Source organism: Macrosteles quadrilineatus, unplaced genomic scaffold, assembly GCF_028750875.1.
Source record: "Macrosteles quadrilineatus isolate MER2022 unplaced genomic scaffold, UCM_ALF_1.0 Scaffold_2__2_contigs__length_208266976, whole genome shotgun sequence".
Lineage (NCBI taxonomy): Eukaryota > Metazoa > Arthropoda > Insecta > Hemiptera > Cicadellidae > Macrosteles > Macrosteles quadrilineatus.
The window spans coordinates 23,536,922-23,554,188 of NW_026542595.1; the positions used below are offsets into that span (position 1 = coordinate 23,536,922).

At 35.6% G+C, this 17,267-nt stretch overlaps 1 protein-coding gene across 6 annotated transcripts in view; it reads right to left on the reverse strand.

The window, feature by feature from the left end:
- The window catches only part of LOC128985378 (desmoplakin-B-like), a 412,041-nt gene that overhangs the window by 368,570 nt on the left and 26,204 nt on the right, over positions 1-17,267 (reverse strand). For all 6 annotated transcript variants that reach the window (XM_054404818.1, XM_054404815.1, XM_054404817.1 and 3 more), the window contains exons 2-4: positions 2,136-2,397; positions 1,632-1,911; positions 1,007-1,168 (exon numbers count right to left, since the gene is read on the reverse strand). In XM_054404818.1, coding sequence (XP_054260793.1) covers positions 1,007-1,168; positions 1,632-1,911; positions 2,136-2,395 — 702 coding nt within the window. In that variant the 5' untranslated portion in view covers positions 2,396-2,397. The remainder of the gene's footprint in view (positions 1-1,006; positions 1,169-1,631; positions 1,912-2,135; positions 2,398-17,267) is intronic.

Here is a 17,267-nt window from a genome sequence, read left to right on the forward strand (position 1 = left end):
TTTTGATGTCCCCAAAGGCCAAAAACACCATTCGTTCAAATTTTTATATATGTATATATATATATAGACTTATATATATATACGTCCGTGAACGCGATAACTTGAGTAATTTTTGTCCGATTTTGATGAAATTTGGTTTAAAGGTGTAAAGCGGGATAAACTTGAATGAGTTCGCGAACCAGCATGATCGGACCATGGGAACAGGGCTTTACGGGGGGTTTTATGGGGTAAAAATTGGTTTTTCTCACTTTTGACCCTCAAAACACAAAACTTCCCAATTTCTCTTTAGGCCTTTTTAAAGAGCTTAAAAAACAATTAATTTAGTATGTAAAAGTATTTTTGTTCGGTTAATAGTAACGGAGAAAATTAAAAAAATTGTAAATTTAAAATTCCCATGTTATTCTTATAGAGAATATTGTAAAATGTTGTAGTTTGCTTGTTTATGGATATATTTTGTATTATGATCAAATTTATTTATTTTGTACTAAGCTATCAATATTTTACAAAAAAAACACACTTTATTAGTTTCCTTGTAGCAGCAAACCTAGGTACTCGTTAAACCTAATGTTATTAAAATATATTTAATTGAAAATCAATTAAGACAAACGGAAATTCGCTTAGTCAGCAGGTTTGCTGCGGCGGGGGTATTTTTTTTTTTTTTTTTTTTTTTTTTTTTTTTTTTTTTAGTCTATACTAGTAGCTACTCTAAGCTAACTTACAAACAATCTATACAAATTCTTATATTCCCACAATGTCTAAATGCCTAATAATCACAACTCTTTACCTGTTAGAGAGGTTATGTTTTTTCCTAACCACTCATTGGCAAATATAATCAGCTGGTTGGTATCCAGTAAAACTCATTACAGTACAGTACGTAATAAAATCCCTTTGAATAAGCTGGAGGCAAACAGCTGTTTTCTGTTTTCATTGTGTTCGTTAAAAACTGTGTAGTGTGGCGTAAAGATATTTATTTATTAATCAGCTGTACTATTAGAGGCAATGTTACCTGTATCTTCTCTTCCAAGTCTTTATTGTAATGTTTCAGGGTTTGTATTTCCTGACGTAGTTTGGGTATGTTTTCGGCTTCGTTCGTTGTAGTCGTTAGTTTGTTGCAGGTGTCGGTGTAGAGGCGCTGCATTTCCCTTAGCTGCGTGGTCAGAGACTCCACCTGCAGTACATAACACAATGCCATTACAATCAGTAGCAAACAAATGTTCTTCGTTAGTCAACGAAATTTTCCGACAACATTTCTGTTATTTGACCTAGGCATCCAAGGAATCAAACGATTAAGTAGTTTACATTCCTAATTTCGAAACAATGTTGCGCCATTCAACGTGGGGCCATTACGCTCTTTAATTTATGAAAGTGTTTTCATAGTCCGTTGAGTCTCCTTTAAAAGTTGCATGAAATATTCAGATAACGTCTCTCAACATCTGATAGGGAAAATAAATATCTAAACAGGTTTTGTTACAATGGTAGGAAAGAGTAGGTATTTTGGTTTTTTGATGCTATGGCTATGGTTTTATGTTGATTTTAGCAATAATACCTCGTTTCATGTGGTTCTCTAATAGTATTTTTTTATATGATTTAATTATTTCTAGTAAGCAATTTTAGGGGTTTTTTGTTGTTACCTGAGCCTGGTGCTCCCTCTTCCACTCGTCCTGTTTCTGGTTGAGGTTGCGGTGGAACTCCGCGTGCAGGGAGTGTACCAGCGCCTCCACCTCGCTGCGAGGGGGCGACTCCACCCGCCGAGACTCCCGGAGTTGTTCCTGCAGAAGCTCCACTTGCTGCTTGGCCTCGCGTCGCAACTCCTCCTGACGCGCGTGAAACTCCCGCTGGAACTCTGCGGTAAGGGATCGTTTGATAGACTCCTTTTCTGCTGCTATTGCCTCGGTCTGGGCCAACTCCATTCTAAAAATAGATCACACTTCAAGTCGTACCGCTGTACTATCCTAAATCTGAAATAAACTATCACGTTAATAGTTGAGTATTCAAGGTATGTTAGCCAAATTTGGAAAGGTCTGGTCAAAAAAACTAAGGAAATCCAAAAACTGTTTTCTAGTAATATTCCCACAAACTAGGTGGAACATATTGGTAGAATACTGAGCTAAGCTTCAGATTCTCTTGTAAGTCACCTTGTTTTGAAGTTGTCTAGGAGGGCTGCATATTTGTCAGCCTCTTGCTGCCTGGCCACCCTGACCTGGGTCGCCACCTCGCGGCGCCACGCTCGTCCAGCGCTCCGTTCACTGTCGAGCGTCTGCTGCAGTTCTCGGCATCGCTCCTGCGCCGCCCTCGTGGCAGATCTCTCACTCTCCAGGGCGCGCTGCAGGGCCGCCACCTCCTTGCCCTTCAGTCTACTCGCCGTGCTCGGCTGCCGGTCTGCTGGTCGGGACATTCCTACAAGCACAGTTCATCATATGATACAAATGCTGGGGGTATATCGCAATACATTTAGTTTAGAGAGATGCTCAAGCTGCATGTCAAATACGAGCCCTGCGGTTTAGTTGTAGGAATTACTAGGACTAGGACATGAGCAATAACATTCATTAATATCACATATCATATTGTTATATGGGTGACTGGCGAGGTTCAATTTGAAACTCCAGATCATATGTCCCGCACTTTTAACAATAGACCATCCTCTCCTTCTCTGTATCATTCATGAACAGAGATCAAGAGTCGATGGAACACTCATATATGTTGTACTGAGTTTGCTAATGCATTAGGCTTTGATTAACTAATATATTTGACAGCAATTACTGTAGTAACAAAAAATGTGGTTAGTACAGTAGGATAAGTACTTTACAAACCTTGTTGTATTTTCTCTAGAAGAACATTTGCTCTTTAAAGATTGTTGAAACTTAGATTTGTATCCAAAGATATACGCCCTACAGGAAGAACAGTACAAAAACGTAATAGAAATCATAAATTTGTTATTGAGCATCATAAGAACCATATATGAAACTGTCTTGAGATTACAGTTTCTCCAACAACTCGAAGAGCTTCAGAGGACGATAATAACACAGAGGTAATTACTCGGTTTGTAGGCGTGAATAAAACAATTGAAGACGAGACTGTCGTATGATTATAAACATCTTTCTCCCGCAACTCAGGGCGAGTGGAGTGAGATAATGATGATGCAGAGTTTAATCATCACTTTGTGGGGTTGGCGTGAGGAGGACAGTTAGTTGTGCACAAGACTATCGTAAAACAAGAGGGAAAGAGCGTGACTAATGTGTAGGGAACAAGGTGGCTTGTCTGATAGACGGTGAACTATGGCGCTGTCGAGGCAGATAGAGACGTAGTGAGGTCTCCAGGACTAGGTGTTATCAACAGCAACTCTAGGGGGAACGAGTTGGTGATGTATTTGCAATATGGTACCATACCCTAGAACCCGAGATGTTATCAACGGCAACTCTATGGGGAATGATATGGCGATGTATTTGCAATACGGTACCATACCCAAGAACCCGAGATGTTATCAACGGCAACTCTAGCGGGAATGATATGATGATGTATTTGCAATACGGTACCATACTCTAGGGCCCGAGATGTTATCAACGGTAACTCTAGGGGGAATGATATGGTGATGTATTTGCAATATGGTACTATACTCTAGGGCCCGAGATGTTATCAACGGTAACTCTAGGGGGAATGATATGGTGATGTATTTGCAATATGGTACTATACTCTAGGGCCCGAGATGTTATTAACGGCAACTCTGGGGGGAAACGAGCTGGTGATGTATTTGCAATACGGTACCATGTCCATACTCTAGGACAAGAGATGTTATCAACGGTAACTCTAGGGGGAATGATATGGTGATGTAATTGCGATACGGTACCATACTCTATGAACCGAGATGTTATCAACGGTAACTCTAGAGGGAATGATATGGTGATGTATTTGCAATACGGTACCCATACTCTAGGACAAGAGATGTTATCAACGGCAACTCTACTCTTGGGGGGGGGGGACGAGTTGGTGATGTATTTGCAATATGGTACCATACTCTAGGACCCGATATGTTATCAACGGAAAGGAGAAGATAATGTTACTGGTATGAAACTGTTCAAAACATTCCAATTTTTAAATTAAAATAATAAAATATTTAAATAATTTATCCAAAACTTTTGTATAGCAATTAAAGTTTTTTTATGAATTTTCAAATATATTTTCTAAATTTGCATTTTATGGCTAAACGGTTAATTATATTTAATATTCTTATGACAAAAGTTGTAGCTCTTTCTTTGGTGAACATTTTTTACATTTAATGTTTTTTATAGGATGAATAGTTTTTTAGTAATCGAGAAAAAATGGTTTTTGGAGGCCATTTTCCAAGATGGCGGCCATAACATAAGTTTTTTTTTTTACTTTTAGTATGTTTTTCCGGGAGTAAAATTAAATATACGTACCAAGTTTTACACTTATAAGAGTTTTTTTAGGTAATTTCTCAAATAAGACTAGACTGTACCGGTGATTTTTACATTTTTGCGGTTGTAGATTTTCTTAACTTCTCTTTTCTTTAATGTATTTCTTTTAGTTGATTTTTGTATGTTATTTTTATACGAACTAAGCAGAAGCAAACTGCTTCGGATATGAATTAAAGTCCATGAACCGTGAACGAAACCACGTAAGAAATTATGACTCTTTCTTTGCAAATAAGTTCGAACCTCAATGTTTTTCAGTGAGACTGCGGTCGTCTCTCCCTAGACCGCACACACCACAACTTACAATCGATTTCTTACGTAGTCACTGTTGCAATGCTCAATATCGCTGTTTGCACCGACGCGCGACGCGACGTGTCGATGACTCCGTCCGTATTGTTTCAACCTACCATCAAAGTTCTCAAGACTAATAGCTGGAGCGTGCGATGCTAAAATTACTGATCTTGACAGTTAGGTAAAAAGAGAATATTTTGCCAATCAAAATGGGTGACGTATACTTTTAAATACAATCTGCAATTAGCCAGGCCAACAAGTACAATAATATCAAAAGAGAAATTTCAATTGAATAATTCACCAGGTCAGTTAAGTGTAGGCCTACCAAGAGATTCTCTATTGAAATTCTGGCCGCAACTGAAACTGAACTTCCTGGCTTGTTCTTGGAAGCAGCGGAGTTGTGAATGAAGGCGGTGTCAGTGTGAATGGACGTGTACTACTCTTCTGTACCAGCAAGCTTCCTTGTCGAGCGGTGCGGCGATGCGGCGGTGCTGTAAAAGGCGCGAACAGTTGTTGTTCTGCATTGAATTGCTCAGGTGATCCAGGAACTCTCTAAGCTAGGGGTAGAAAGTGGGAAACGGACAGAGGAGCGCAAGTCGTAAAACTGTCAACCCCTTGGCTGAAGAATTCGTCGGGGGTAGGACCAAGGAGCGCAGAGGTGCTCGCGCTCCTTGGTCCTACCCGGGCAAGAAACTAATCCCCTACTTACGAGGGTTGAACAAGACAATGCTTGGGTCGACCCTGTGAGTAAATCCCATTAGTCACGCCTCACTGACTACGCCATTGATTCCAGAATATTTTTACAGTGCAACTTATTACCAAACTAATGTTGTATCAACAAATTACCAGGCCACTTTCGAATTTAAATTGCAATATAAAACCTGATCCTTCAGTTGAATATTGAACCACATTTAGATTTTGTTTATAAAGCAGTTAATAAAAATAAGGTAGGTGACTTTAGTCTTCATGGTGTGGATCTAAAATAAATCAATGGAATTGATTGAAAATTAGTAGGTGTATTCACTTTTAATGACTGCTTTAAACAAACATAATATTTAAAAATAAAGGGGTATTGCATCGTTAGTTTTACCAAAGATTACATGTTTTACCTTCGAAAATGTGTTGAACCCTATTAAAATGTGCAAGTTTGCAATGGGCCCCCTGGTTATTAAATACACATTTTTTATAATACAAATCCATTTGAATACAATTAACTGCTTTCAACATTTACCCATCATTGATAGAAAACAAACCTGAATTTTACATCTTAGTTTTATAGGTAATTTAAACGGGCAGAAACCATATCTTCTTTATGATACAAATCCTATCTTATCCATTGAAAGTATACTTTTAATATACATTGAAAGTATATTAAATGGCAATGGGATAACCTTAAGGAAAACAATTTTTAGAGGAAGGGGTAGGAGGGGGATGAATCATAGATATATTCTCAGAGTTTTGGCTAAGTTCGGTTACGTGACCCCCCCCACCCATTCCATGCGCCCTCGTACGCGCTTTTCATACCAATACCTGTACCATAACAATACAATTATAAATAGATTACAAAAAAGCAAGTAGTAACTTGATATTTCATAAATATCTTATTGACTAGCATAAACAAACTATACCCGTGCAGCGCCTATTTTATCCTAATTAACAATATAAGTTACTTTGTAGTTTTTCAGACACGACGGCAAGAGTCGAATTTGACTATGTTTATTGTATTTGTGTCAAAATGGTGTTTTTATGAGGAAAATTGTGTACTATTTGGAATCATATATATCTTTTTACAAAAATACAAAATGGACCATTCTCAATTCAATTCATATTTCTTAGGAGGTAAACTTTACTTTTGTTATGCCAACAGTGATAAAATCAAATCACAAAAGGGAAAATTTTAAATATTTACACAGCCAACACTTTATATGGTAGCATATATCATATTCCATATAATTTTAAGGGTATTCCAACTCGAATCAACCCCCTAATTTAAACTCAATTTGTATTACTTTCTTTTAGTTTTCGAATCATCATTGGTGTTTTTCACCATGTAAAACACGTTTGTTGAATTGCTAAACATTGTCCGCCACAATGTCTAAATAGGAACATGTCACAACGTCAAACATCTTAATTCAACAACTTAATGTTTGTAGGGCCTAAAAATGTCTAAACTTTAGGCCTACGGTTCGATGTTTTTTTTCAGAAATAACTTTTTTCTGGCTGGATAGATAAGTTTGATAATTTTACCCCGAAATCATCTGTTCGCATTATTTAGATTAAACAGTGATTGTTACTTTGCCGAAAAAAATCGCAATAGCCAATATAACATTGATGAGGCTGATTAATAGTGCACTCTGATTCGGATTTCTTGGCCACAATGAATTATTTTTACCCTTGAGTCTGTGACATGAGCTAGTTAATGTACCAATTAATTGTACTGTTACCATTAACAGACAATAGCACTTTCTTTAGGGACCTCCACTGGTAACGAATTTGTAAAGTCCATCGCCACTGATTGTAAGTTACTTATAACGTAAAGATGTAAGTGAAAGTTTGCTTGAAGAACAATTCACTAATTCGATCAGAATTTGTTTTCATACGACGTATTATTTCGTCACATTATTGGTACCTAGTGACGTTTGCCAAAGACGGTATAAGCTTTGAAGAAAACTTGTCCAATATCATTTCAAAACGTGCAGAGGTAGAAAACATGTGTAAAAATCTAAACGAACTATCTCTTTTCGATTGCACCAGAAGTTATGCATTTTACTCGTCCAACATATTTTTATTTGTAAGGTTTTGAGATAGATCTTTAACCGGAGCGTAAACAGAGAAAGTGTAATTCCTAATTATCCTTACAGTGCATGAAGCTTTGAAGATAAATAATATATCAAATCACCCAAAGTAAATAGGTACACAATCTTTTCGTCATTTATATCAATACTTGGGTCCTAAACTTTACAACCAACTTCCGCTTCAAATTGAAAATACAAGAAATTGAAAATATTTTTGTTAAAGAACAGTGGGCAGATACAATATTTGTTATTTGATTCTAGAATCATCAGTGTATTTTTTTATTATAAATCAATTTACTTTGCAACTAGTAACAGTACTTGAATAAAGACCAGTTTTAATGTTTCAACAAATATTATAATTGTAGGCCTATACAGTGTTCTGTAATATAGGAAATAAATTAATTGATTTAATATTTTTTAATTTGTTAAAACTAATCAACACGTTTAGTTTTATGATTGTCTTGTATAAAAATATTTCATACGCCTAAGTCTAAAGCGACGACTAACTAAGTGAAATAAATTAAAACCACTTATTTGATTTCGGAAAAATAATCTAATCATTAGTAGTACCCTAGTTTTATGTGTGTTAAAGAATTTCTATTTTGCGATTGCCACATAAAATAAAAGCAAAATTTAAGTTGAAATTGAAGGTCAATTACTCGGGTGAACTGACCCGAGTGACCCGACACCCCAAAAACTGGAATGGGCTGTCGTGAAAGGGAAATCTAAGAAATTGCAAATGAAATCCATTCGGAGTAACGTAGGGGATTAACGGGACCTCCATGTACGCTGTTCACTCATAATTCCTTTACATTTCCAAGTATTGACTGTTTATGTTTTGGACCAAACAATAGGTCGAATAGTTTGTACCAGATGCCTACGACTACAATTTACAACAGGTAGTACGTTCACCTTTCCTAGTAATAAATTCATAGTTTGTTCCTCAATTAACAATGAGACATATTGTGTTATTGTTCTAATACAAGTGAGAAAAAATCACCAATTTGTACTGTCGAAACGACAGTTTAAAAATCAACCCATGAGTGATCAATACACAGTCTAAAGCCGCGTTTACGCGAGGCAAGTAGAGCAGGCAGGTTACTTACCTCTAATGTATTTCAACCTACAGCACAGAAAAAACTACGATAATTTAAGATTTATAATTCTCTTATTTGATTCTAGTCTCATAAGTATTATTATTATTATTTTCTTTATAAATTATTCAATTATATCTTTCATTAATAATTTACTTCGTAACTGGTAACACTACTTGAATTAAAACCAGTCTTAATTTGTATTATAGTTTACTCTTTTTTATCCGTCCAGAGTACGTGCTGGTTATTGTTATTTGAATTTATCATTAAAATATATGTAGTAATTATGAGTCTATAACATCTACCTAAAGTATTCTTAAACCATTACTTTGGAAATAGCCTAGTAAATTCTGATTATTTGTGCTTGACTAATAAGTTAGGAATAAATAATTATAGGAACTTAAGGGTAAAGGTTTTCATTAGATAACATTTTATGTCGGCAATATTACGGTTAAAAACTAATCGAAACAAAACAATCGATTTACTTTCAGATATTTCCAATAATATACTAAGGTAAACGCACCAGTAGCTGACAGTATAAGAAACTATACGCACTTAATAATCCGTGGTTTTGAATAAATAGGAACTAAAGAGATATTACGGATTTTATGTGATTCTAAATTTAGTGTAGTTTTCAAATTTGTCATATAAAAAGGGTTTTTTAAATATATTTTATAACATTTTTAAACTTAATTCAACCTTTGTACGTGTTCCAGTGGCTGACAGTGAAAAAAGTGCTTGTACCAGTAGCTGACTGTCAGTTGTCCCAGTAGCTGACACTGGAACTTAAATGTACTAGCTGCTAAACCTAAAGGTTTTATAATTTATAAGACGAATAAAATCTAACTTAATAATTAAATTATAAAATCACATAAAACGTTATTAAGAAAATTTATTTTACATATTTTAAAATAAATAATATTTACATTAAAATATATATACAGGGTGACAAAAAAGTCTGGAAACGGCTTGATATCTTTTTAACTAAATTCGTTTGAAAATTCAAACTTTTCACATCAACTTATATGTATGATAACTACTTTTTGCAAGCATTACCATTTTTTGACCTCTACCAGGGGACGACCCATGAGGAGTAGGTACATAATCTTTAATGTAAGCATAGGTTGATATGCACATCATTTTAAAGGTCTGGTCCAGTGGAGTTCATTGCCGGAAACCGCGTCAAAAAAGGTTCATCCGTTACAAAATGGCGGCTGTCCAAAGTTCTTGCGGAATATACCTACAGAGGCCTTAGTATTGGTAAATACTCATATTCAACATTAGCCGGGAAATCTGAAACTCGGTAAAATTTGTTTTGAAGATTTTATAATATTAATCTATGAGCTAGTTGACTTTAAAATACAGTTTCAGCTCTCAAGCTAATGTTTAATACGAGTATTTACCAATACTAAGGCCTGTGCGGGTATATTCCACAAGAACTTTGGACAGCCGCCATTTTGTAACGGATGAACCTTTTTTGACGCAGTTTCCGGCAATGAACTCCACTTGACCAGACCTTTAAAATGATGTGCATATCAACATATGCTTACATTAAAGATTATGTACCTACTCCTCGTGGGCCGTCCCCTGGTAGAGGTAAAAAAATGATAATGCTTGGAAAAAGTAGTTTTCATACATGTAAGTTGATGTGAAAGGTTTGAATTTTCTAACGGATTTATTTAAAAAGATATTAAACCGTTTCCAGACTTGTTTGTCACCCTGTATATATTTAAAAAAAATATACATTTTTTAAGATAATTTGGCTTATAAATTAAAAAATTAAAATCATTTTATAAAAATGTGAGATCACATAAATTATAAATAGCATGCAAATTTCGATGGGTGAAACCAATTTAATATTGTGCAAGTAGCAAATATCCCCTGTCAGCTAGTGGAACTTGTATGGCTTTTGTGTACCAAAGCCTGACATTGATATAATTTTAAATCCAAAACCCCTAACGCCCCAATGTTTTCATGAAATTGTCAACAAAGGTATAATTGATAAAAATAATGAGCCTAATCATTAATACTATTTAAGAAATTTAGCGAAATGACAAAAAACCAAACTAACTTTCTTAACAATTTCATTAAGGGAATCGACTAAATGTGATGTGTACGGACAGGGTCACTTTCAAACCACCACCATTCCGCAAGTATGGGCTAAATTTAACTGATTTTTTTGTAAACAAATCAAGAATAAACATATGTTCTTCTAACAATGCAATCATGTGTAAATATTTTTAAGAGACCACATTATAATGTTAAGAAACTCAAACTGTCAGCTTCTGGAGCACTGTCAGCTAGTGGTGCATTTACCTTACTACGACAATATACTTTCAGAAAAACCTAAGTTATTCTTATACAAAAAGTATTTTTAAATTTAAACAAAGCCTATGTAAAAATACACTACTTTTTGAAGTAAATTTAGCCAAGGCACATTGTCATTTGGCAAAAATATCACTTTCAGCAATAAGCTCCTCACCCATCTAAGCCGGAAATGCACAACATAATATGTTGTTCTTAAGAATAAGTTTCAAGAATGGTATGCATTGCTCAGTACGAACGTCCGGTACTAGAATTGAGTCATTCAATATGATAACTCAACCACGAGAGAAAATTCCACGTGTTTCCGTAGGACGAAGGGTGAATCACCGGTAGAGAGAGGATCAAGACAAATTACGTAGAACCATGCATGTTTTAAGCAATAGTCGTCATGCCTTCAAAGCTATTTTAAAATTATACAAACTATACCTGCAAAACAAAATACTGTACATCATTTGATAATTCTCAGAGAGCAAGTTTAACTGTCTCACATAATCTAATATGATTTTAATCATAATAAAATAATGCATATTTAGTTCCGCACTACTTAGTACTAAATATTTAATTTGTATTAAACTGCACTTAGAAAAATATGCAGTGTGTCTGTATTTAAAATGGGCTGATTAACGTCGGACAAAAACAAATTGTTTTTAAGATAACTACTTCGAATACTTAATACAGTATCTTAATGTTAATGTTTCAAAATTACTCATTACACTTTAATTTTTAAGTGGTGTATTCAGTGAGGCGTGACTAATGGGATTTACTCGCAGGGTCGACCAGCCATTGTCTCTTTTAATCCGTATAAGTAGGGGATTAGTTCTTTGCTCGCGTAGGACCGAGGAGCGCAAGGTACCTCTGCGCTCCTCGGTCCTACCCCTACGGTTTTTATTTATGACCTCCCATTAGAGGAGGTATTGTGCGCTCCTTGGTCCGCGAATCGTAGAAAGTGGGGCACAGGTATACCATGTGTTGTGCGGCCAAGCCTATAACTACTTACACTTACTATACCTTCTTGGCTACTGCATATCACCTATAACTATGCCAATGGCAATGGATATTGAAGACCCCTGTAGTCACTTAGAGTTCAATTACACGCCAAACAGTTGAATGTACGATTGTAAGAGCCAATTCAAGTTGACTCGTCTACACTATTTAGGGAACAAAATTAGTTTGCGAGCCAACGAATTGGCTTCGAAACTCTTTCTTCTGTCCAAACAGAAACACAGTCGTATCGTCGACCTAGCCTATCCCTAGTCTTATCTGCTATTGTTCAGCCTATAAAATGTAGAGCAGGTATCAGACTACCTCGGTACGCGACCAATGAAATATATTCACGAATTACGCTCCAACATTATAAAGCATTCAAGTAAGTGTAACAATCCTATTAACTTGACCTAACCAGTCTCAAATTGACAACTACGATCCGGCTCGACTTAAATCAGGCACAGGTTCATCGGTTCAGTTTGTAAGGCGATACTTCGTCAACCAAGAGCTCTTGATTGTATTGCAATATCGAACTGTTATGTTACCAACGTATTCTTTACACCGTCATTACTTAACCTACTGTAAGAGATGCTTTAATATAAAACAAGTGAACAGGTGCACTTAAATAAATCTCCTCACGGACATGCAATAGTATTTATTTAGTTTTGAAACATAAATATGAAGTGGCCGTTGAAAGTATGCATGTTTAATTTGGGGATTCTTCGAGAATTCTTTATTTATTTGTCATTAAAATTTATGTTACCGTACCTACAGGTCTACATTTTGTAAAACGTTTGACGTGGTTTTACTATTTCGCGCCATCACGGATTGTTACTTGAGTTTCATTTTTACATCAGTTCTGATTACGAGAAGAGACACAGTTATTCATTTGACACCATTCCAGTTGCTTAGCCTTAGCCCCCGTTGCCCTTAGTTGCTTAGTAGGAATTAAGTGACCCGTGATGTGGAAATGAGTAACAATGCGGAACCGAGTACTATTACTACTGGCTACAGTTGTTACATACTTCAGTTACGTACGATTGTCATTACTGGCTGCAGATACTCGCTACAATGGCTACCAGGGACGTGGAATAAGTTACCGGACGGTTCGATTATACCGTAATCAAACATTGGAATATGAAACTTACACCAAGTACGTAAGTTATTTTATATGATAGTTTCGTGCAGATGTTGTGCATTTTCCACGCTCGAATGGCGTAAAGCACGTAATTTACGCGCGAGAACTGAAGATTCGTACATTTCGAGAACGGCAATGACTAAGTGCTCGTAATACACACAAGATTTTTTCATACCCAAATAATTAACTCAATTAACCCCACAAATAACAAACAGATTAACTTTTTAAATGTATATAAAATGTAATTTAGGTTAATGTTTTTTAAAGGTTATTATCTTACTGGTTGTTAACTAACTATAATAAACGTACCGGTTCCGCGGATTGTTTGGTGTAAAAACGACAACTGTGAAATCAGCTGGTTTATCGAGCAGGCCCATTCCCGCCCATCGATATATAAACACAATTTGTGTTTGTTATATATCGATGTTCCCGCTCTAGATTGGTAATGAGCTATTTTGCGTACCGGTACTGTTTACAGGCACCGTGTGATAATTAATGATAATAATAAGTGATAACAATGTGATAATTTCCATGCAGTGGTAGGAAAATAAATATCAACTTAATTACAATGCCTGCCAAAGCCACAAATCCGACTTACTTTGACCAAAATCTGAACGTTACAGTACATCTCTTATATTAAAAATAATCCAAGTTTTAGCCCTAACTCCGATGGCTTTTCATTTTAAGGTTAATATCAATATTATTTAGCTATATATAGTATAGTATGAGTATAGTATGTATAGTATGAATCAAATTAGTTGACCTGTACTAAAAGTAAAAATAACAAAGTAAAAGAAACTGTTCAGTCATCAATTTTCAATTAAGATGGGGACGCCACCTGTGTGCGTATGTTAACCCAAATATGAGAGATGATCTTGGATCTGTGTAGCATTGTTACTGACTAGGATCAGCTGTTTCATTTAGTCAGGGTCATTCATTAAAATCCCAACGATCAGGAACCGTTGAGCCCGTTTCTCGTTGTAAAATCTATGTACAATACAACGTATGTCGATTTATAAGTCCATTTATACTGGCATTAAATTATCTATTATCTGGTATTAAATACAATCTAGGAATAATTTGTTTTCCAAGTAATGTTAGATACAATCATTGACTATACCTGTAGGTATATATAATCAATGCTACAATACTGACATTTTTTGTTTAAATGTTTGTTCGATAAAAATGTAGTTGCAATTAATTTTACATTTACCTAATGTGCGTGGAATAAAAAGTAACGTCTTTGGAAAAGTAGCTAAAATTGTAGCTGTAGCTACATTTCATTGTAGCTGTAGTTGTAGCTGGCTACTTTTTCGGAACTGTAGCTGTAGCTGTAGCTAAGCTACTTTTTTGGAAATGTAGCAGTAGTTGTAGCTAGCTACATTTTAAAAGTAGCTTCCCCAACACTGCTTATAGTCCTTATAAGAATCCTATATCCTGTATCCTGTGAATCCTGTCTAAGAATTTATATTATAGTCATACAATCGGTAGAAAATCAATGTTAATCAAACATGAACAGAGGAACAAAATGTAGTGAGAATAGACTTTTCTCTCGCGTTCGGGAAATCATTACCAACCGATACCCTGTGAGTAGGCCTACTGATTAGGAAACACCTCCATAAAATGAAACAGTTTGATTTTTCCCTATAGGGAAATTCGCTAAAAGCTCAATTTATTAAATATTTAGCTCCTTTGCCTTTTAAAAATAAAAATAACCTTTTTGTAAATTTGTAGGATGTACAAGATTATTAAAACAACATGGTTTCTACCCACCCCTTTTCATTGACTTTTTTATTGTATTTCTGTAAACAGTAAGTAAGAACATATAATGTTTTTACAAAAAAATGATTATAAATGATCTAAATGATTTTAGACAAGTGCTGTCCCTCGTAATTTAACCTGATTAGACCTCAGAGGTGATTCCAATTATAATAAGAGTATGTTTTAGGTATAATTGGACAACTCTTTAGTAGGCCGTTTCCTGTTAGATGAAAAACGAAATTAAGTTACCAGAAACATTTACTGAAAACAACTATTGTTGAATTTTAGTAGCCACCACAACCACCGACCGGGTAGTGGATCTACTGCAGTTATTACGCAAGACCTAGTCGCACCCACCCTCAGAACTTTTACTTGTGTCCAGGAATGGTATAAACTAGCGGCCAAGCTCTTCCGCATGACACGACGAGACGCTGCGAGGTTCTTAATGTAACAGGATGTGGATGACAAGGAAGAATGTTAACAATGTTGAATGTTATACAATCGTCGGTGTATTGGATTTTGAGTTTTGACTGACAATGTTGGAAGTTTGAGGATATTTCCTATGCTTTTATAAAATAGAGTTTGGTTTTTTTATAATGCGTCAAAACGTCTGTATTTTTTCACATTTAACAGTGATTCAAATTACTTGAAGTAACAGGCGTAGTTGTGTAATAGTCGTATAGTTAGGGGTTTTATATTTTCATTTTTATCCTCATCTTTAGGCTTGTATTTTTTTGTGAAAAGGCTTACTTCTGATTTAAGTCAAAGAGCAATTAAGTAACATTATGTTCAATTGGACTGTTCATTCGCAGTTTTTTTTTTTTTTTTTTTTTAGCAAAAAACAACTATTTTGAGGGGGGCTCTTCATGTAATTATTATTTAGTGAGTGTTGCTTCAAACGCATTCGTACTCCGAATCCCGTTTGATGCAACAGGATGTAAATCCAAATAAATGTTCACTGTTGCCAAAGGTGCATCTTTGACATTTGTTTTTAGTAGTGTCACCACAAACTACGAAAGGTCAATGATGCATGGTTCCCTGTGACCAATGATGAGTGTCTACCGTTGCATAAATCTGTTGCGAAATAAGACTTGAGGTGATTTTGGCCATCCACAGAAATGGAATAAAAACATAACAACTCGATGATTAGGACGCCAACTACATCCTCATTGCAACTCCTCACTTCATACGACCTCAGCTGAGTAAATCGACGCTTGTCGAGCTCACAGTAACAACGTAGCCTACATTGGGCAAATGAACTAATTGATACCACTTTTGTATAAAGAATAAGAATATGCTTTGTAATCCAATAAATGTATTTATATTTATTTTGTGAAAAAACAAACTCCAACGAATGTAATGTTATTCTCTTTTACAAATGTATAAATTCTGTTCTCGATGTTATACGTTATTCATCAGTTTTTTTTTCCCAACGGTCTATGACCACAGAATACAAAAATAACCAACTAACTGTCCTTTGAACGTTGAATATTTTCTATTGTTCCCATCTCTAAAGGACAAACTCACATTTTTAACAGCCTCCTGAAAATGTTTGATGAATAAACGTTAACAAAGTAAATTTCAAGATTGTTATTTTATTTTGGGTAGTCCTGTTCATATCCTGTTGGATATGTAGATTATTTTTTCGCAAGTTTCCAGTTATTTTTTTCCCTGAGGAATCTTTAAAATAGTATGGAATTATTGTTTATGAGAGTGTTAATAAACTGTGTCTTAACTTTTATGTGGAAACTGAAGGTGTACCGTTAGTCATAAAATAATTAGTAACGACTCTTTGGTGGCATCTATAGAGTGGGAGGGCAGCCCAGGGGCTCGCTGCTAAAGGTGTTCCCCTGACGTTAAAATAATCAGAAATATATTTAACTAATCTGAATAGCTGCAGCACTTATTAAAATTAAATTGCTACAATTTTCAAATCTTTCCAAAAACATAATCACCTTAGTGTCAGTTCTCTATTTTAAATTTGCTTGAACATTGAGTCACATTAATTTCAATCAAATTGTTATTTAGTCAGCTCTCATCAAAACGTGTTTCCTATATTGAATACTATATCCAGCACACAACCTCACATGTCGACACGGAAGTATGAAAGGAACCGTCCAAACAGAGAGCAGGGTGCGATACCAGGGGCTCCCGACGACGCAGACTCCCGACGACACAGACTTCCGAAATGTGACGTCACGGCCGACCACCCCTCTCTCTATCTGAGTGGAGTGGGAGAGAGTCGTTGCGGCAACGCCCCCGATCCAGCCGATGGCTTGTCCTCCACACGAAAACCCCTACAATACTATGCCGTCTATCCCTCTCTCCGGGTAAAGTGGGGAAATGTGAGTTTTCGTCCGCGATTTTGATGTTGTTGATTTCCACTAAATTAACGATATAATTGTTTAAAATTAGATTTGTAAAACAAGCCATAGACATATATTTTTTA